This window comes from Poecile atricapillus, chromosome 1 (assembly GCF_030490865.1).
Source record: "Poecile atricapillus isolate bPoeAtr1 chromosome 1, bPoeAtr1.hap1, whole genome shotgun sequence".
Classification (NCBI taxonomy): domain Eukaryota; kingdom Metazoa; phylum Chordata; class Aves; order Passeriformes; family Paridae; genus Poecile; species Poecile atricapillus.
Window position 1 is genome coordinate 7,733,768 of NC_081249.1, and position 22,978 is coordinate 7,756,745.

At 38.7% G+C, this 22,978-nt stretch overlaps 1 protein-coding gene across 3 annotated transcripts in view; it reads right to left on the minus strand.

The window, feature by feature from the left end:
- The window catches only part of USP9X (ubiquitin specific peptidase 9 X-linked), a 102,380-nt gene that overhangs the window by 77,337 nt on the left and 2,065 nt on the right, over window positions 1-22,978 (minus strand). For all 3 annotated transcript variants that reach the window (XM_058847513.1, XM_058847504.1, XM_058847493.1), the window contains exon 2: window positions 947-1,200. In XM_058847513.1, the coding sequence (XP_058703496.1) occupies window positions 947-1,042 (96 nt within the window). In that variant the 5' untranslated portion in view covers window positions 1,043-1,200. The remainder of the gene's footprint in view (window positions 1-946; window positions 1,201-22,978) is intronic.

Genomic DNA, 22,978 nt, shown 5'->3' on the forward strand with positions numbered 1-22,978 from the left:
TTTTTTCCCAAGGCAGCTGTTGCTTGTGGACTGGTTGGGCATCCATCAGCTGGTAGTGAGTGATGGCACTTGCATCACTTGTTTCCCCCTACCCCTTCATTTATTAAACTGCATTTATCTCAGCCCAAACAGTTTCTCGCTTTTTCCCATCCCACTGAGGCAGAGGGAGTCAGCAACAGTGGAGACTGACAGTTGGCAGTTCAGGACCAGCCTACCACACATACCAAAGTACAATTCACTCTCAGGAAGGAGAGTGATCACTAAATCTTATGGTGCTCAAAAAATACCATCTTCATACTGAATTAAATAACAAAGAGTGGCTCTTCTCTTACATGGTTTTGGCTTTACATGATATTGTTTAAAAGCATCTTCTCTGGTATGTTTTTCCCCCAACAAAAAAGAACCACTACACTGTGATGTAATATATGAAAGCTTTTACTTTTCTTCTGAGAGCAAGGAACATGAGAAGTCATTCAGGAAGTCAAGTACAATGAACAGAGACCCGGATGCAGCTGCTCTGGAAGGGGTGATACCAGATTAAACTGCTTTACCCAGAAAGTGCTTTTGCAGAACTGAGCAGAAACCGAACCCACAGATGTAGTGTGGTTTTACCAATCTGTGTTCCACAATGGTCCTACAATGTGGTTCTGAGGAAGCTTCTGATATTAATCCAAGGCTTCTTATCCAAAACAGGTATGCTTGAAAGAATTATGTCACTGCCTGGAAAGGGAGTGTTTTTTGCAATGCCATGCTCTCTAACCATATTTATTTTGCCAATACCACTGCCTTCATCCCTCAAAATATTGTTGTACTTCCAAACACACACACAAAAATGTCTAACTTAACTAGAGATCTCCAGAAATATACAGACTCAATTAATTCAGAAACACTATTTCTAAAGAACAAACTCCTTTATTTTTAGATAAATTGACTGTTAATACCATACCTGATTCTGCTGGAGGGGAGGCTGGGACTGTCCATCAGGAGCCTGGCCCTGGCTATCATTCCCTCCTACAGGAGAGCCACGAGTCGTGGCTGTCATACTCGACACAGGGCAGATCTTTGCAATTTTGTCTGCTTATGTAGTTGATGTGAGAGAAGAAATTATAGTCCACTTAGTAAAGTTGAAGTACCAGCATATGCTTGCCTTAAAAAGCTCCAACTCAAGAACATGCCATCTTGCAGAGACCATTGCATAACCTGGTGGGGAAAAAAAAAGACAATATCCTGTATTAACACATGCATGGAAACACAATCCACATCTGGAAAAGAACATTACAGAAACTGATACATTGCTACAGAAAATCTTCCAGTTTAGACTTAGTATTTATTTTTATTGAATACAACTGACAAAGTAACATTTGAAATATTTAACATTATTTTGATGTTATAAGTAAAAATTACATTTATAATCACCTTTATACCTTGAGAAAGTGACACACACTCCAAATGTGTGGCTGTTTACTCTGTGTTCAGTGTAAATGTGTGCAGCTGTTCACTCTGCCTCTTCTGTGCCTGAATTCCTACAGTAGATTCTCCATCTGAATTCATGGTGCTGCTCAAGGTCTATGTAGAAATGACCTGATTAAGAGCCTGAAAAGCCAAATTTGTAATCTTTTCCAATACTCTCCTCCTGACACTGTCTAACTGCAGATGTCAGAGGGAGTTAAGAGACTGATTCTACCTCAACTGAGACTAATAAGAGACGCTGCAGCCAAACTCCTCTTAGCAGATCAGTATTCACCCAGGGAATTTGACTTGTACTCCCTTTGTCCAGCACGTGCCTATGAAAGCCTGGGTCCACTGCCCTTTCAGTTCCACTACAAAGCCCATCACATCCCCACCAAGTGGTTTAGCAGATTATATGAGGAAAATTGTGACATCAGATTTGTTGAACTTGTAATGGTATACCAACAGTTCCATATTCATTGTGTTTCAACTTCAGTGTGTTATATACAGAGAAGAAGAGCTGCATTAAGTTATTACAGCGATTCCACTCTATGCCACCAGGCATTGTATAACCACAGAAGCTGAAATGTAATTTCCCAGAGCAACTCAGACTTTCAAGCACCACATAAAAACAAAAGCAGTTCTCAGAAAGTTAAAAAGCCAAGTAAGGTGATACAAAGAGTTGTATGAGCTTCCAGCAAGATGCATTTGGCAGTGCTGAGTTCCTGATCCAATCACCAAAACCACAAGTTAACAACTGGAGTGAAATTTCTGTTGTAACACTATGCATATTCCTAAGTGTTTTATTATGATGTCTCATCTCAAGTTAAGTTTCAATACTGTTATCTTCCTCCAAGACATTTTAAAATCTTTTCTTATATTGTATGAATTTGCAAGGCATTACATATACAATAAAAATTGACTGAATACACTCTAACTCCTCTGCCCAGTCTCCAATATTAACAGCATCAACAAACTTAGAGATCGCTAATAATGTCACTAGAACAATGTTCAATTTTGAATAAAATTGTATTGCTTCAAAACACTCCATTGTAATCCATCTCTAGCTTTCATAATTCATATTCATAAGGCTTAGTAAGCCTACTAAGTCCAGAACAAATGCATTACCAACTCAAAACTTTCATTAGGAAGAAACTGATTTTTGAAATGCTATTTTTAAAATTAATGTATTTGGTATTTAATCCATTTTTTTAAAATGCCCTCCTGAGTATTTAGTTGTTTTCTACTAATGTTTATAAAGATCACTAAGTAGAATGTACCAGCAGGAGTAAGTTTCCTGTCACATATATATACATATGCACTCACTGCAGTCTACTGCAGTTCAATGCAGTTGGTTCCCCTGCACTACCTGATGGAAGTTTCGAGGTATTCACATAAACCAGTGAAATCCAACTGCTGCCAACTCACACTGCACCCTTCTGCAGCCCTAAGCCAACCACCACAACAAACCTCCTTTAATCACAACCATTCTTCCTTAACAGGGCTGGGTCACACAACAGCCACATAAAAAACTTGTGCTGGCACATGGATCAAGGTAGCAAAGAAGCAGGAAAAGGGTAAAAAACCAGCTCATTTCAGCAGCAATCCTGGTCCAGGCTGGCTTAAAGTGCAGGCAGAAGTGTCCACCAGCAGCAGCAGTTCTGCAATGGCTGATGCCAAGGACAAGCTGCTTGATTTCATCTCTTCCTTATTCTAATGCTTTGGGCTGAATTATCATGAAGTGAGCTGGTTCAGAGTACAAAAAGAAACAACAAAACCCCACCAAATGTACAAAGACTGATCATTTTTCAGTTTCTTTAATTATCTGAAGTGGTGCACTACAAGGCCACACAGTACTCACCCTAATGCCAGCCAGGGAACCAGGACAAACTGCAGCTCTCCTGTAAGACTGACTGACATGAGTGTGAATTTACCCTCAGATTTTGCCTCTGTGATTAGCTGAAGGATGTGGGCAAAGCATTCTTGTAAATTCCCTTCTGCTGAAGGCAAGTAGCACAACTTAACCAAGAAATACAAGAAAGCTACTACTGAAATAGCCAATTTACTCAAAATGATATTCATAGAATGAAACAAAATTCAAGAAAAATACTATGAATATTGTAGATGCTAGTAAGCACAAAACATTTATATGAGGGACAAATCTATGTTTTTCTTCCTCTAATTTAGGGATTGTTTGCTTAAGAGTCTAATAATGATTCTCCATGTATGTTACTTGAATTAAATTCCCAGGAAAGTGTATCTCAGGGCTTCCACAGAATTTCACTTGTCTTAGTCATGTACATTAGGCAAGGCCAGCTTCCTAAGTGAGTTCATCACTTCTCCCTCCACATTTGTGTAATGTCCTCAAGACAAACAACAGTAACTTCAAGTTATGCTGCAGCTAACTAAAAATTTTCCATCTCCAATAAATCATCTGACTGTTTCTTGTAGTATCTGCATGTTCTCAGTTCCAGGGATATCCTTTTTAAGGTATCTTCCTTTTAATTACAGAATGTACAAACATACTTTCATAAATGCAATCATAATCCAATTCATGCAATTTAAACTGTATGAGAAGGCAGTGGTTTACCAGTCCTGTTTTCAGCCACTCATTTACCATTTATGTTACAGAGAAAGCATCAAACTGCATTTAAACATCACTGTTTTATTCTCTCTAGAACTAATTAACCATGAAACTTTGAATTCCCATCACTTCTTTAATTCAGACTACTCAATTTCAATTTTTTAGTTACAACACACAAAGGCAGTTTTGCTCAGCTCAAGAATAGCCTTTATACCCATTTATAATTAATTTGACAATTTATAAACAAATGTAAACTGATGCAGTGACATATTGGTTTTAAGTGTACAGACAACCAAATAGAAAAATTCAAACTGCCTGTATCCAGCTGAATTCTAATGGATACTCTATGTTAGTTTTTACCTACATCTTATTTCTACTATTTCTGATTTCAGATTCAGCACACTATCCCAGAATCAACAGAATATGTGAGTTGGAAAGTCCCCCACAAGGATCATCAAGTCCAACTTCTGGGCCGGTACAGAACCATCCCCAGGAGTCACACCATGTGCCCAAGAATATTGACCAAATTTTTCTTGAGCTCTGTCAGGCTGGTGCTGTGACCACTGCCCTGGAGAGCCTGTTCAGTGCCCAACCACCCTCTGGGGAAAAAACCTTTTTCTAACATCCAACCTAAAACTCTCCTGATACAACTTCAGGCCATTCCCTGGGGTCTGTCACTGTCACCACAGAGCAGAGATCAGTTCCTGCTGCTCCTCTTCCCCACACGAGGAAGCTGTAACTGCAGTAAAGTCTCCCCTCAGTCTCTTCCAGGCTGAACAGACCCAGTGCCCTCAGCTGCTCCTCAGACAGCTTCCCCTCAAAGCCCTTCACCTCCCTCATGGCCCTCCTCTGGACATTCTCTAACAACTTAACGTTTTTCTTACATTGTTGTGCACCAACTTAGGGCGAGGTTGCCACAGAACAGAGCTGGACAATCCCCTCCCTTGCCCAGCTGGTGATGCTGGGCCTGATACCCCTCAGGACAGGGATGTCCCTCCTGGCTGCCAGGGCACTGCTGACCCACATTCAACTCTCCATTGACCAGGACTCCCAGCTCCCTTTCTACAGTACTGCCTTCCAGTACCTCATTCCCCAGTCTGTCCACACACCCGGGGTTGCCCAGGTACAAGCCATGTTAAAAATTACCGCCTCTACCCAAAGCTTTGAATGGATGTTTTAACACAGGGTCAAGATGAAGGCAGAACCCTGTTAAAGTGACAAACGCACTCCTCCACTGCTAATCAAGCAGTGTGTGAGGCTGTGAAGACTGAGTCAAATTAATTCCACTGACACTTGCTTTTGATGCCAACTGAGATAATTCCCATTTGACATGCTTTTCCCATTTCCTTATGTCCCCCTGATCCACCCCTAAATCATAAGTGAAAGCCAGTTTTTGCTCCACCTAACTCCTTGGAATTTCAGTAGCCTCAGAAAAAGACAACTATAGATTTTTTGACGCCGTATGGCCCCCATTCAGAAGGCACCACCCAGTGCAAGCAGCATTCCAGGAGCCCCTGCTGCCCACACAGAGGACACCAGGGACAGCACTGTCCTCCAGGAGGGGCCTCTGCTTCCAGGCTCAACCATCCAGTACAGCTGCACACCTGAACCTCACCTCAGCTTCCACAGTCTGCAATCTTCATGCCTACACGGCAGAATAGGTTAATTTTGTTTTGGGGAGAAATCAAGCACCTTTTCAAAAGCCAGGGGAAAAAAAATCAGATGTGGGTTCCTGGATAAGTGGTAGGTAAGAAGCAAATATGTACACAATACTGTGTTATAGGATAACATGTTACAGCAAACACAAAGGATAGCATCTTGGCATGCAATGATAAAGGAACAATTTTCTAGCACAGCTGACTTCCAGAATGGCCTTCATTTGAGTTTCTCAAAGTCTCCTCTACAAAAGTAACTGAAATACCCCTATACATATAGCCCTTTTCCCTGAATTAGATACTTCTAATACAGTCTCAGAAAAAAGCAAATGCGAAGTGCCAGATGACAGAGGCAGACCTCAAAATACATTGTATTTTCATGAACATTACCCTAAGCCCTATCTAGGAGGACAGGCCTATTTTTCCTTTAACTTAAGTATTCTGGTTATACACAAGTGAGGACATATGTCACAAAATCTACTTTGTCATGTGGTAACAATGAATCCCAGAGCAAGAGTCTGCTCAATATGTAACAACAGAGCTTTCTAACAACCAAACAGCAATTTATTTACAGAATAATGTTCCCATGAAACAGGAGCTCACAGACATGCTTCATCACAAGTACTGCAAAAAGGCTGCAAAAAGCAGTGATACAAAGGTATCACTGATTTGTTTCGTATAGGATTCTAGGAACTGCCTTCTTAAAACCTTAATAAGTACTGACTCATCACAAGGATTATGATGTGATTCTAGTTTAAAAATTCTAGACTTCTACCCTATTCCTTTATTTCAACCAGAACGACTTCTCAACCAGAAACACCTCCCCCAAATCTGTAACACTAACCTAATTCAGTAGTTACAATATATACACACCCCCACACATTTTCCATTTTCTTTCCTCCCTGTGCCTTGTATCTTTCAGGAAGGAGGAAATTATTTACATAATCAGAATAGAGAACTGGAGGTCACAGCATTTCACTCATTAACACTGACATGCACTGAAAGTGAAATGCATTCAATGATTAATGCAAAACCTTTCATTAAGCTACTATTCAGTAGAGCAAGAAGTATCTAACTTTAAACATTTAAAAAATACCTGATAAGCAGCAATCAGAAAATGTTACCTCAAATAGCATACATTACAAAAAAACCCCAACTTTAAATTCCTTCTCCTCCTAAAGGAGTGTATATGAGACTTGGTATCATGTTCCAACATTAGTTCAAAGCAATAAATGTCTTAATGGTACAGTACAAGACAAAATTTGAGTAACTTAATGGTTACAAACTAAAACTATTCTCATTGAAAAATAGGTCACTTCAAGTAACCTTTTTTGGTGATGGTTTCACATCTGAAATTAAGTCAATTGGCAGCATAAGTTTCTAGAACATTGAGAACATCCATGTAAACATATAATTCTATTTGTCCTCAAATTCACATAAAATAAAATGAAACATACTTCAGTTCTTATAGGACTCTTTTAATTTCAAAACTTGATGTTGGGACCAAGTTCAGCTAAGATACATCTACTTAACAGTATCCAACTTCAGCTTGTACAAGATGCTCCTACATGCAGCATTCACATGAGTTTAAACAAGTAGTAAGAGCAGAGAAAGTGAACTTCTGAACTTGGAGCCCAAGAAATTCTCATCAAAACAAACTGTTTTCAAGTCAAGGCTGACAACAGGATCTTGATCTGCATGCACATCAAGGCAACAGAGCTGACATACTCAAAACATATTAACTTGTTTCCTATCATCACAGAATGGTTTTGGTTGGAAAGGACTTCATTGATCATCCAGTTCCAGCCCCCTGTCATGGATAGGACACCTTCCACTAGACCAGGCTGTTCCCTTGATCCAACCTGGCCTTGAACACTTTCAGGGATGGTGCATCCACAACTCGGGGCAACCTGTGCCAGTGCTTCACAACAGGAAATTACTTCTTCCTAACATCTACTCTGAACCTACTTTCCATTTAAAGCCATTCTCCCTGTCCTATCACCACATGCCTTTGCTTTAAGTCCCCTCTCAATACTAAGAGGGGTTCAACAGTCTCCCCAGGCTGAACAGCCCCAAGCCTGTCAGTGCATCTTCAGAGGAGAGCTGCTTCCACGTGGAGTAACTTCTCAAAAGACTTAAATAAAAAAGAAAACCCTTTACATCAAAGGACTGTCTTGCTTCAAAGCATTAATTGCTGAAGGTCAGGCCCTGAAAGGGAACTGGAGAGCAGCAGCAAGTGTCCTTCTCCAAAAGACATTCACCTGCCAATAATTCTTGGGACATATAACAGTCAGACACTGCACCCCTGGTTACTTACAGCACATGACGCTTTTTTGCAAATAAGGTAATGAAAAGACAGGCCTTTAGATCATACACTTAGTTCTGGCTACCAGAAGGAAAAAGCAGTTTCAGTTCCTGTTCTGAAGAAGTGTTTTGCTCATGTGACAGTAAACAGAGGTGAATCCAAATATATGGCACCCAGTCAATGCCTTACACAAAAGCCTACCAAATGATAAGACAATTAACTGAGTTCCCCTCAGGGAGCTGTGGCCCTGCTGTCCTGCTTTTCCACAGACGCACATTCCAGGCTTCTACCAAAGTGCTGAGCGTGACTGGGCCTCTCATCCTGTACAACCACTCCTTCCCTCTCAGGAGCTTTCACTAGGAGTTATACTGGTTCAACTGGTATCAAAATACATCCTCAAAGATATCCAGTATATCTCAGTGACACAAGGAAGAGGGACATAAATGTACAGCCCCTGAAATTCTATTATTTTTATTATAATAGATTATATAATAATATAATATTAAATAAATAATAAATATTATTATTATTATAATTTTAAATTGCTGGCCTAAACATTTCCCAGCAATGAAGAAACTACATTCAAGGACTGGTAAGTAGCTTAATAATATAGGGTTTGATGGTGGAAGATGAAAATTTTAGTTGTGACAGTAAAAAACCCCAGACTTTTCAAGAACAGAATCCAGTAAACATAAAAAGCACTGGTAAATGCACACACTGGAACCTAAGAAAAGCAAAGTTATTTCAATCTACTACATGCAAAAATCTATTTTAAAATGCTTAAATGTTTTGAACCATGACTTTCACTTACTATAAAGCCCTTTTCTTGAATTCCCAATGAACATGCAAAGAAGTGGATAAGACTTCCTTTTACCTTGTATTAACAGAACAAGCTACAACAAGAAACACCTTCAAAACTGAAACAAAAAAAAAATATTAAGGAACTTCAGTATATAATTTGTTTCAGTCAGACACGATTCACACTGCTGTATTTTTTTCCAATTATGCTATGGTTTATTTACGCACAAAGCTGTCCTCCCACAAGAAAAAAATCGTGGTCTTGGCAATAGAGCCATTTAGGATTGAGTTGATACTTCAGGTCCAACTGCAAATCCAGTTCTTTTTGGACAGCTGTAGAACGGTTCAGGCAAAGACAAGGAATACATTCGCAGCTGGTAATCCATCATCTCTGGAGTAATTGTTATTGTATCATTATATCTATCACTACTTCAAGAAAATAGTATGTCTAAAGTTTGCACTGAAGACTGATTAAATGTCCTTGGTCTCTTACTTCTGATTATTAAATCCATAGTTTGGTCCTAGATTCATCCAATTCAAAAATGGATGTGACAGCTACACCTCTGCAAGCTGTAAAGCAAAGTTCACTGTCCAATACACTTAAGCATAAAACAGTCCCAATGTTCTAGGAATGCATTCCACATCCTCCCTTTTCACTTGGTACAAAGAACACTTATTACTGAGTATGTTACTCTTTATCATTTTGTGCTTTAGGAGTTACATTTAAAGATGGTTTCCCTGCATGCACGTTGCGTTTAATTGGAAGCGTATCTATATATAGGTGGTAGTGGTATCAGCTGCTTTTCTTAGCCCTACGGGCTAATTCAAGCTGTCAAATGTTTTCTTGCATCACAAGCTAAAAGACCTGCAAAACATACATTTTAGATGTATTGGTTCTGTTCCTGAAGTCCACAGATTAAAAGCTCCTAGCTCAAAATAATGCCTTACTGTATTTATAATTTGGGGCTTCAGAACCAGGGAGGAGATACCATGTCCTGTGTAGGAAATGCTGTACCTCTTCTCAAAAACTGGAGGAAAAGATATGTTCTCCTTCTTTTGCTGACTTTGTTTGTTTGCCTGATTGGCAGTTCTGATTTTTTTGAAAGGAAAGTGCCAGTTAAAAGTACAGTTTGTGTACTGCTGATTTCTCAGTTCCTTTTCTTTGAGAAGTCCGAAAGTCAGAGATAATAGAAACAGCAATCTTAAAAGGACATCTTTATTTCCTAACTGGAAGGGAGTAGACAAATAGTTGCAAACCCCAGAACAGCCAGGCTACCTTGGCAATGGATGGTCTCTCATGTTCTGTTATGGGCTCAGATATTTGATTCATCCCACTACACTCTCATCTCACTGGAGCAGCAAATTGGTGTGGAGGAAGAACATTTTGGCTACTACTTACTTTTTTCAGAAATTTCTTATCAGTTTTGTGACCAAAATTATATGTTTCTATTAAAAAGACAGTGCTAAGATTTATTCTTGCTACAAACATACAATTGTGGTGTTCACAGGCAGATGCTTTTGTAAAATAACTGTGCTTTTCTTGTCATGTACACCAATTCATACGAAGTTTTCTGTATGTGCTTTTTTCCTAGGTAAATGACCTGACACTTGGCTGCTTTAGTGCACATTTTATTGTGCAAGCTTACCAGATAACCCACATTACTCTGCAATGCGTTCTCACTGTTTTGTCACCCCATTTGTTTGGGTGCCATGTGCAAGATTTATTAGTAATTTTATAGTTTTATGTATATAATTTGTCACATATAAACAGTATGCAACTGTGAATTGCTAGGTGAAGGGTTTGGCTAGGAATGTGTTCCTGTTTGTTAAAATCATGTTAATAATTCTGGTTTCACTCTGTAAAGGTTAATTTTTTTTTTTTTAAACTCTATGTTTTTCCTGTAAGTTTAATCAGACAAGCATGTTACAATGCAGTACAGAAATTCAGATAGTCTCTAGCACATTTTGATTCTCCCCCTCTACTCTTCTCTGGTAAGACCCCACTTGGGAGTGCTGTGTACAGTTCTGGTGTCCTCAATATAAGGACATTGGAGCAAGTCCAGAGGAGGCCACAAAGTTGGTAAGAGCAGTGGAGTATCTCCCAAAGACAAGGCTGGGAGAGCTGGGGCTGGTCAGCCTGGAGAAGAGAAGGTTGAGTGGAGACTCACAGGGGTATTTGAAGTGGGTCTACAGGGAAACTGGAGAGCAACTCTGTATCAGGAATGGTACTGAAAGGAAAAGAAGTAATGGGCACGAACTGAAAGAGGGGAAACTTAGGTTAAATATTAGGAAGAAATTTTTTAGCTTGAGGATTGTGAGACACTGGAACACACTGCCCAGGAAGGTTGTGGATGCCCAACACTGGCAGCGTTCAAGGCTCCTTTCTTCTTTCATCATCAACTGCTTGAACCTTTACCTTAGTAAAAACATTGGGGTTTGTATCATATATTGTGAGGGTAGTGGTGAAGCCACTGATGGTACACATCCCAAACTTCAGCTCTGCAATTTATGCAGGAAGGTTTTATTGATTTTTTAGGTTGCGTTAGATTCTGTAAGGTCTCTCTAAGTCACGTCCTACTGTTAACTAGAGAAGAACATGGGTGCTTTAAATTCCAAAAGACATCCACAGAATATCTCACTTCTTTTTACAAGTGGGGCTCAAACCCTTCCTAACTGTTAAGAACTTTTGTACCCTAGCTCTAGCAGAGGATAAACAGAATGTAAACATCTGAAACTTCCTTAGATGTTGTTTTCTTGTTTTGCTGCAGGGCTCACAAAGAAAACTCAGATTTTTTTTAAACACAATTCCATAGGCAGGATTGATAAAGCTAAAACGATATCTACTTCCTCCTCCAATTACAGGAATATCTAGAATTATTTTGTTCATCTGCACGGGATTTCCAATGATCATCTAGTCCAACTGCCTCAGGATTACAGACAATACTAACTGCAGACAAAAATCTAAAAACGTTAGTTAGAAAAGTTTAAATCATAACACTCCCTCTGAGGTACTAGAGCCAGTTAATACTGTTTACAACTCCAGTTCTTCCTATGGAACGGAGTAAAAAAAGGAAATAATCCTTCAACATTCCATTCTTGGAATATGGTGCCAAACCATACTGAGGTCCAAATCCTCACTCATGTTCAGTGCCATCCCCGGCCTTGGTTTCTTCCTGAGATACATAAATACATTGTGGATTCTGTAAGATTCGTGCATTTTACCAGGCCACTGCTAAGTCCCGAATGGCTTTTGTTACCTTCATTCTTTCTCAAATATCTGAAGGGAACAATAATGGCATCTTGCAGATTTGTCCCATTTGCAGCTTTAAAACGTGGCCTTATTTATAGTATATATACTGCACATAAGACTTTGCAAAACTCGGGACTAATAAATATTTGAAATGTTGGCTAAAGTCATTCAGCCAGTAAATTAGAAATATTACTACAATGTTATTTTTACATGTTACTTGTGCACTATTTTGTAAACCCTGCATATGCACAGCACCTGATGTGTCACCACAGTGTGCAGCAGCCGATGCCAATACTGCAACTGGACTGCAAAGATTCTGGTAGAAAAGAGGAGTTTAAAACTGGCCTGCAAAAATCGGGCTCAGTCTCTCTGGCTCCCTTCATGTACCCTACAGAAAACTTAATGGCTTCTCTAAACTACATTAAACACTACTAAAAAAAGATTAATTAATTAGTAGTAGTCTTTACGTCTAATATTCTATTACATTATCAACACATTATGGAAATCTTCACACAAAGTATAAAATCAACACAACTTACTGTTTGGTTAACTGTAAATAATTAAAGCATGATACAGCACCTAACACAGGTATTAAGCTGGAAGCAGATCACATTCTTGAATCATGACAAAAATAACTTGGCAAAATACCTAGATATTTTTAAATGCTATAAATTCAAATATCTAAGCATTCCTGTTACTGTACTAGCTTTAATTACATTTTTAAACTCTGCTTTTCATATAATGTTTAATCAGAACAAACTGAACATAAGAACCCAAACACTACCATCATCATTGTCAAGTGTAATTCAAATATCTCTAATACAGAAGAAAGTGACACCAGCATTAAAATTTGCGTTTCAATAAGCTTCTTCACAACTGTTTAAGAAACTTAGCCAAACTTCCAACTAGTTTCAACCTACCAACTGCCTACACAGCCTGGCGATTTTTGCACTGCTCCATGCCAGATAACTGCAAGTAAACATTTTGACATTTTCTGCTGCCTCACAACCATTTCAGTCAGAAGATACTTAGCCTGAAAAATCAAGCTTGCACAAGCTCCCTAGAGGTGTTACAAGATGATAGCTCATGTCTTTTAATATTGTCTGCCTTAATTCCAACCAAACTCATACGAGCCCATCTTCCTAGGCAGACTGAATGCTCCAGAAATCCCTGAAAACTATCTGCTCCAGAGAACTTGTATAACAACTCCCCTTAAAAATCTTGGCCTCTCTATAGGGAAGTAAGAAGCGGCAACAGAACAGCAGTTTTGTCTTCTGTCTTCATGTTCCTTCTGCCAACACAACGAAGGCTGTAGTTTGATATAAGTGCAAAAAGATAAATAGCAGAGGAGGTTGGAAAGAAACAAGAAGCCCCTAGAAAGTACACTAAGAACAAAGCAGGGCTGGAAATAGGAGAATTATTTCTACTATGTTCACTCCCCACCACAGACCCAAGAAGTGACACCACTGTCCCAGAAACACGGTATTCCTGTATCCATAAATCCCATTAAAAAGCATGTTATAACCCTCTTTACCGAAAAATGCAGGAGAAAACAATCAACTATTATCACATCCTAAGGGTTTAAGAATTCTGTTGCAGCTATCTGAAAACCAGAAAGTCATTCAAAAAACCACAACTCACCACACACAAAATAAAATCCACAACACACACTGCTGCTGTTCCCCCTGCACTGAAATAATCCTATAAACCGCCAAACCCCCTTGCTAAAGAGCCCCGCCCTTCAGTCACAAAACAGCCTACAAAGATCCCGTTTCTGAGCTGAGCCACCAACAGGCCAGGAGAGACAAGAGGAACACTGGACCTGTTCTTAAGGACAGTGCTTAAACCAGCACAAGTGAGAGTGGCAGAACTCTCATAAGATGGTTTTGCCACCACAGCCTGTGCATGGATCTATTCTGCTTCTACTGTTGGAATTTCAGTGTCAAACAGCAATCTCATCCCCCAGTGCAAGTATTATATTCTGATAAATTTTAGAAAATAAGTCTCTGTATTTCTGCACGTGGACAAGCCTTAGCTCAGTGTAAAGCCTCTCAGTCTGTTTGAAACCAGGGAAGTCTCCACCGTGACAAGAAAAGGAGGGCAATCCTGCTGGCTTCCATGCTAACCACTTTTTCATCACTTTGGAATTAGCCTTTGCATCATCACATCACCAGCCTGATCCAGAAGCCAATATGGCTGAAAGGTAACTGGAGGATAGGAATAAAATTATTTTAGTTTTCAGCTGCATCATATGCCGTATGAACACTAACAATGGCAGGAGGAACAGGAAGAACACATAACCATGAATGGAACCAACCCAGCATCACTGCACATCTCTCATGAAATTACACCCTAGAAGAGGAGGGAAAGGGAAGGAAACAGAATACAAATAATTACAATTAGCACATATTTAACTAATATGTAACCAGGGTTCATGTACATTATAGCACAAATAAGTCTTTACAACACAGAAAAGTCATAAAGACCAAAATTCTTCCCAAGCATAATGGATATCACAGGAAGACACACACAGAGAAAGCCGCCTAGTAGATGATAAATGCCAGGAATGTCAGTCCACCAACAGCACAAGTTCAGTCATGAAAGAAATATTAAGCAGCCACAGCAAATAATGCCAACTGCAAGAAGTCTGAGAAGGTAAAGGCAACAAAGTGTCCTGGAAATTATGATAAAGCCAGTGGAATACTCAGTAGATCACAATGAGTCAGGAAAATTATTTGTCAGTAATACTTTGAATAATCTCACTACAAGCAGGCAACTTAACGATGAAGGTATAGCAGGTAACACAGAAGTTGTAAAACACAGAAGGTGGCAAAAATTTTACTTCTGATGACAACAAAAAAAGGCCAGTTATGAAACTGTAAGCAAAACTCTACAATTCAAACATTATCTGGAAACTCAGGTAAAAAAAAAATGGAACAAGAGATGATAGAGCATGAGTAGCTGAGTACAACAGCTACATCCACTGCGGAAGTCAACATCTTTCAACTTTTTCACAAGTTTTCATTTAACAAAATTTTGTGTCTGCATGAAAGATAGACAGAACATGCTCTCTGCATTTCTGAAAGGCTCAATTTGTTATTTTTCTCCTATCTAATTGGAATTTTCAGAGTAATCTGGTTTCCACTGTAATTTCATTTCCATCAAACTAAGTCTCTTGGGTAAACAGTAATCAACTGAGGCACCAGGAACAACAATTGTCCATACCTTATTTGTCACAAGTTTAATGATGTTTTATAAGGAAAGAAACAACTTCAGAAATCAAAGGGAAATCTCTGACTTTTAAGGCAGCTATAGAGAACTTCCCAAACTCAATTCTGTGTCTTGTTCAAAAACATCGCTGGAGAACATACCCTTCTTTTTCAGATTAACCTTTTTGTCCTCTTCTCATTCTTCTGGGTATTGAGAGAAAACTGAGAAAGAGTGAGGAGGTACAACAGCATCTTAAGCCAACAAAACGGTGTAACACCTGAATATCTAACAAAAATCCACTGAAAAGTTATGACAGGAGGTAGATTTGAAGTTTACAGCCTCTGTGTCTCAGTTCTTCGTCAATAACACAAAGACAACACAAGCTTTTTGATTAATGTTTGAGTAACGTAAAGGATGAGAATGAAAAGAACCTAAAGAACCTATCAGGCTTATTAACAGCAGAATAATTCTATTCAGTATTTAGACTGATATCACACATGCATTTACAGAAAGAATTCCACAGATAAAATACTGAATGACAATCCAGTTCCATCTGACTGAATGAGTCAAGGATCCAATGGGAGGAAGAGTTCCACATTAAGATGGTGGGGGGAGAAACACTGGTTGAATGACAAGCTTCATTCTCCTATTTCCCCATTTTCCATGTTTACGTAAACTTAGAGGAACCTGAAGTTCAAGACCCAGTACAAGGTACTACATATGGGTCAGAGCAACCCCAAACACAAGTACAGGGCAGGTGAAGGATGGAATGAGAGCAGCTTTGAGGAGAAGGACTTGAGGGTGCTGGGGGACAAGAAGCACAACATGACCGGGTAATGTGCACTCACAGCCCAGAAAGCCAAACATGTCCTGGGCTGCATTCAGAGCTGTGTGGGCGGCAGGGCAAATGAAGGGATTCTGTTCCTCTTCTCTGCTCTGGTGACATCGACCCACTGTGCTGTGTCCAGCCCTGGGGTGCCCAGAACAAGAAGGACACAGACCTGCTGGAGCAGGTCCAGAGCAGATCAGGAAAAGGACCACAGGGCCAGAGCAACTCTGCCATAAAGACAGGCTGAGAGAGCTGGGGCTGTTCAGCCCAGAGAAGGCTCTGGGGAGACTATAGAGCACCTTCCAGTACATAAAGGGGACTTAGAAAAAAGCTGGAGGGGGAATATAGAGACAGGACAAGGGCAAGTAGCTTTAAGCTGGAAGAGGGTAGGTTTAGAAGAGGAGCTAGGAAGAAAATCTTTACTGTGAAGGTGGTGAAGCACTCAAACAGGTTGCCCAGAGTTGTGGATGTCACATTGTTGGAAGTGTTCAAGGCCAGGCTGGACCACAGGATCCACTACCATCCCCCCAAATGGTTCTTAAATGCTTATATAGCCCATGATTCATATTTTTTTCCCCAAGGCTCTTTGCATAATTTGTTTTTCACCACACACGATTTTATATTAACTTCACTGAGCCATTTGACAATTTGACTAAAAAATGAATAATATACACATTTTAAAAAATAACCTTTTGATTCTGTTAAGAAATCCACTCTGAAATACAAACTCCATGTCCTGATGAATTAAGACACAGAAAAGAAACTTGTTCACTTCCATTTATCCAGAATATGTGCAACAACAAGGCACCTCAAACATCAACCTCATACTTAAAAACGCAGCAAGGCAAAGAAAAAACTCGATTCATTATGTGCACCCTCTGACAAGTTGCTGTCTGTAATGCAGACACTTTCTTACTCACAGCTACAAAGTGTCTCCAAAGTATATACCCAGCATCACCAATTCTGGGAAAACAGAACATCAGTATTCAGTAGAGACAAGACAACACTCCTTCAAAGCAGATTACTAACTACTGACCAAACAGGCCAAGTAGGAGCAAACTACAGAAATTTTAACAGAATTTTCTTATTAAGAGAAAATCATCACAAATATCATGAAAATATCTTAAGAGAAAACAAACAGTTCAGCAGCTCATGTAAGAAGCGAAGTTTTTTATACCTACAGAAATGTATCCCCAAAGTAACTTCTTCACAATTTCTAGCAAAGGAAAAATCATTGCCACTGAACTGCTTAAATGTCAACATGGCTGTCCAGGCTTCTCCCCCTCCCCTCCATTTCTGGAACAAAGTTCTAAGACAAGAACTTAAATTGATGAAACACACTAGAGAAACTGATTATGTCAAATACATGGAATAAAGAATTCTCTTCTAGTGGAGAGCTGCAATTCAGAACTTAAATGACATACAATGATAAATTCACATTTAAAGCAAGTTTTACTGTTAGACTAACTGAAAGTAGAACTGAAGTGTTAGTCTTCATTTTAAGCATGAACTACTACTTATTTATTGTATTTTCACACCCACAAAGAACTGCAGTGACTCATCAACACTGCCAAATCCTCAAACTGTATTTCAGGTGTAGCACAGCGTAAGCACATACTTGAAAGCACAAAACAGGAGAGATTTTGATCCTCTGCTCTCAATTGTTGAGTTAACTGCTGGCCTACATAATGTCCATAACCTGCACAACACCTCAGCCTTTGGGGTGATTCTTGTACCTGGGTAAATGTGACACAAACAGTACACTGAGTATCAGTTTCAGCTTCAGAAAAATACGATCTTCTGAAGTACCATCTAAGGATCAACCAACACCGTGCAGTGGAACCTCCAAATTAAACTCTGATATTGGCTCTTACCCGCCAACAATGAAAATAAACTAACTACTATCCTCCTCCAGCTGCCTCCAGGCAATATATCCTGAGTTCTACTGGTCCTAAATATTCATACCATTATCAGGAAAGTGATAGAAAATAAAAGAAATATTCATGACAGGATGAATTACCAAACGCTCCTTCATCAAGTCAAAAATCTCAGAATGGTGTAGATATGTGGAAAATTCCAGTCATACACCTGCTAACCAGAGCTGGGACTGATTGGGATTTTTTCATTACACATTAGCTTACAGCAAGGTTTCACTACCACTGAACTCACTGATCATCTCGCTGAACATCACTCAACTGATGGTTCTAAAACAACAACAACAACAACAACAACAAACCACCAACAAAAAAAAACCAACCTAATTTTTCTAATCCTATACATGGAAGGAAAGGGAAAGAAAAAAAAAAGCAGCTCCCCAAATGGCACAAAGGGAATTCATGTTTTCAGCTACATCTTCACTACACATGTAATAAACTGTCAACCACAGCAACCTGGCTGAACTGCTACAAGAACACAAACTGCAAGAATTTTCAGGTTGTGTTCCTGCCTAATCACCAAAACTATCACAAAGACATCCCAAGACAGCGAAAGGACTGTAAAACACTTTACAAATCTGACATTACCACCTGATCTAAGGAAAATAGTCAGTACATCATCCTAGAAAAAGTTCCACTGCATGAGTGTGTGCACACGTGTGTCTATAGACACACACCACTACAAGCATTCAAGGAAAAACACCTGGGATTTTAAGGTCCTACTGTGGTTAATAAAACACTGTCTGAAAGACAGGTCAAGACATATGGAGAGCAGTGCAAAACTGGAACCTGAAACTATAGAATCAGCCACTTGAATTATATCTTCAAGCTCCAGAGGATTTATGTCACAATTGAAGATTTTTAAAAAAAGGGAAATCCTCACAACTGAAAGATTCAGCAAAACACATTAAAAGAAAACATCAGAAATTATCAAACAACTTTTGTCTTACTTCTAAATGAGAAATCTACAAGTCTAAAATGTAGTTTAAACTATAGTTTAAGGTTTTAGTTTATCAAAATTTTAGTATTTCACCAACCTATTCACCTAAAAATTAAGTTAAACAGATACATCTTTCTCATTTAACTTTCAAATTCATGGCCTTGTTCTGTTGAAATTTGCTAAAAAACACACTGAAGTACTCTGTTGCTAAAACAACAGAAAAACATAAACCATAAACAACTCAAGGCTCATTTACCAGGATGCCAGTATGCTCTGACAACGATGTTCATTCTTATCTTACTTTAAAAAAAGACTTTTCTTCTCCTCACTGTCAAATTTATTTCTGGACAAGAAAACTGAAGTTCCACCCACAGCCAACACAGGCGTGTCCCCACTATCCCCATAACAAGGACACCCTCCTCCAACCAAAAAAGCTGCTCTGGTAACAGAGAGAACACAAATGACACACATCACTACTGATTTTTCTTAATGAACACATTTCTACACGATCTTTTTTTCCTTCTTTCACCATTTAATGTTGTTATAGCTGAAACCACCCTAACACAAAACCAAGCCTTTTTCTCTTCCCACACCTAGTCCTGCTGAAGCTTGAGAAAAGCTTAAGCAGCAATTAAAGGACTTAAGGACTGAACCCTATGGAATTTGGAACATATATTTTTCTGTCATTCCATGTTGCCATGCTGTTTGACTGTTACAAAAAAGTGCTACTTGTTTTAAAGGCTCTTCTAGGGACAATTTTCTATTACTTCAGTTTTGGGTATTTTACATGAAAGCTTAATGAAAAGACAGCCCTGAAATTCCCTCTGCATACTTTTCATTACTTTGAAGCACTCATTTGAACCCTTCTATTAAAAAAAAAAGAAGTCTTTTGCAAATTTATAACAGAAAGGATATGAGGAAACTCCTGCAACAAGGATGTCTTGCCTTCAACAGTCTTGAATCCCAGCTTAAAAATGGAATTTGGGAAAAAAAGCACATCTCTAAGGAATGATGCAATGTGGAATTCCCCTCTTCTGAGTAAATCCACAGCTAAATGCTAACTACCACACAGTAGAATTTGCTGAAATGTCCATGCAAAGATCAAAATTCAAGAAAATCACATTATTCTGTTGGCAGTTACATGTGTAACGAAAACTAAGTCACTAAACAGGGTTACATGGTGGTTTTGAAAGCAGATCAAGGATGCTACAAATAAAAGCTTCCCACAGTAACATTCCTGATAGCTACCCTTTACTCCCAAAGCATTTTCAATTTGACTTCATGAAAAAGAGCTGATAATAGCAGTGTTCAAAATACACATGGATCCCATGGATCTCTTTCAGAGCTGTATTGACACAAAATTAACTAAAAGCAAGTAATTACTCTCATAGTGAACAGTAACTAATCCTTTAAGAAAATAATGTATCAACAATGTTCCTTTAAAAAGCAAGCTTGGGAACCTATATCCCAGTGGTTTTCATTTCCAGCATTATGATTTTTATTTGAAAACACGTCAACAACTCGCGACCAAAAAGCCTTAATAATAAGCAGACTGAATTCGACTCTCAAATAAAATGAGTAACTAATGGCTTCTTATAAAACAAAGCAAATATAAAAAATTCACAACAGAAAATGCAGAAGAAACTGGTTGTGCTAGCTAGTTAGCTCCCTCAAGGAAAAAACAACAAAGAAAAACCAAAAGAGAAGCAAAAAGATTTAATATTAAAGTCACAACTGGCTACTTTAAGACCTTATTTACTTTCCTCCTATCCTCTACAGTGAGGACAGTTATTAACAGCTCTCCTGTAATGTTACCAACACTCCATTTTAAATTACTTTACCAACCCAGATCTACAGAACATGCTCAACGGAGCAATGGGCTCAGGTGGGCACTGTAATGGATCAGAAAGGCAGCAGTTGACATTTTGAGAGTGCAAGGTAATGATAGAACAGCATCCTGCCCTATCTACTGAAGACTAAACAAAATAACTAAATACCCAAGTGCAGAGGAAACCTCTGTTAACCATATTCTCAAGTCATGTTCTAGCCTTAATCATAAGAGAACCTGCCAATACAACATAACTGTTCTAAAAAGGGAACTCATAATGAATTATGGTTTCATAATAAGAGTGTGAGAATTTTCAGACATTCCTACTTTAGTAAGAGAACAAAAAAACTAGATTTAATACGTGGAAAAAAAAGTCACTGTGTTTTTCTAACACAATCTGAAGCAGCTCAAACTTCCCAGACAGAAAAACTCAAGTCTCACTGCATGCAAGTATCTGCTAACAGAAGATCTTTGCCTCCTTCCCCTCCTCTATGGAATATCAGAACAACACTCAGTTATGTTAAAAAATAAAAGTAACACTGTGTATTTACAGATCACAGATAACACGTGTGATATGAGACAAATCTACAGGAACCCCACAAAATGCTGCCAGCTTTGTAAAAGACAAGGACTGCAATGAAAGACCGACATTATCAAGCTGTGTTCCCAAAACATACCCTGAAATACAGCTTTAAAGTTAGACTTCTGATTTTAAACAGGGGTGATATGGATAATAAAACTGGATGCAGCTACACAGAGGTTGAAGAGAAGACACTGACACATCCATGAAAGAAAAATTTAAGATAACTGCACAAGAGGAACCATGTCCACGTGCTCAGATTACTATTAATGATCACACCCAGCAAACAACTGCACACAGAACACAAAAGTCTTCACATTTACAACTTTTCATATGAACACAAAATCCAGCAAGGTTTCTTACATCTTCACACTGGTTCCTGCAAGTGCTGGATAAGCAAGGCTCTTGTGATTACACGAGAAAGAATTCAAGTAAATACTTATAGTTTCAGTGGTCTTGCAGGGTTTGGATTGTCTTTAAAAAAGATAAAATCCTGCTTTAACCTAAAAACAGTAAGGGACACCTTTGATTCATTTACTTCGCAAATGAGGCTATCTTGATCTGGATGTTTTCAAAATATACCTATTTTTGGTCTCTTAGAATAGATAAAACAGCATTCCTTTTTAAAAAAAAAGGAGTAAATAAATATACAGGCATACATACATATTTATATACACATACACAGATATATCTCTACACTCAGAGAGTACTGCCTAACACAAAAGTACTTTCCATTCCAGTTACTGAAATAAGTTCTGAACTTCTCTAAACCAGAGCAGCAAGGGCAGAAATACTTTCCATAGAATTTAATATATTTTCAATACACACCTGACAGAAAGAGAACTTCAAAGCCATTTAAAAATAAATTGTTCAAACTAATAAATAAATTAATTCCTATCCATTCTTACCCAAGGCTGTATTCATATTGGAAGGTCCTAAACTAATTTTAATTTCAAATACAAGATGTCTTGGAACAAAGGTATTACAGGTACCTTTATTTTCTCAGAAGTCTATTTAATTTTGCAAAATAGACACTAATCACTATTTTAGTTTATTCTTAGTCTCTCATCTGTGAATTTCAGCATATTCATAAAACACATAAACCTGAAAGTGTGCCTTTAGAACACAGAGTAGTTGCACTGGTCTATTTCTGAGTACCAAGGCACCACAATGTGGGGAATAAAATGTTTATATAAGGGTGACAGTGTTCCAGAGAAACTGAAAACAGTTTTGCTACCACTGTCTGTATTGATTACTACCTCCAGATGTAGAATTCCTGTCAATTCTGTGGGCAGAGAAGCTGCCACAAAGGCAAATTCTGCAAGACATGAAATAGCAGCCAGGCAAGATTATGACAGAAGCTTCCCAAAAGAAACACCCTGAGGACAAACTACACAAAAGAAAAGTACAAGACCCACTGGAGAGGGAGAAGTTACTATGATACACTCTTACATTTATTTCTGGTTAATTCCCTCCCCATAAACATGCTGATAATTCGAGTTTCTGCCACTGCTGCTTTATGATTATGTTTTTGGGTTTTGTATACGGCTACCATTAAGCACCACTGTTGTTTGGGCTATTGCAACAGAATAATCAATACAGGTATTGTGTATGCC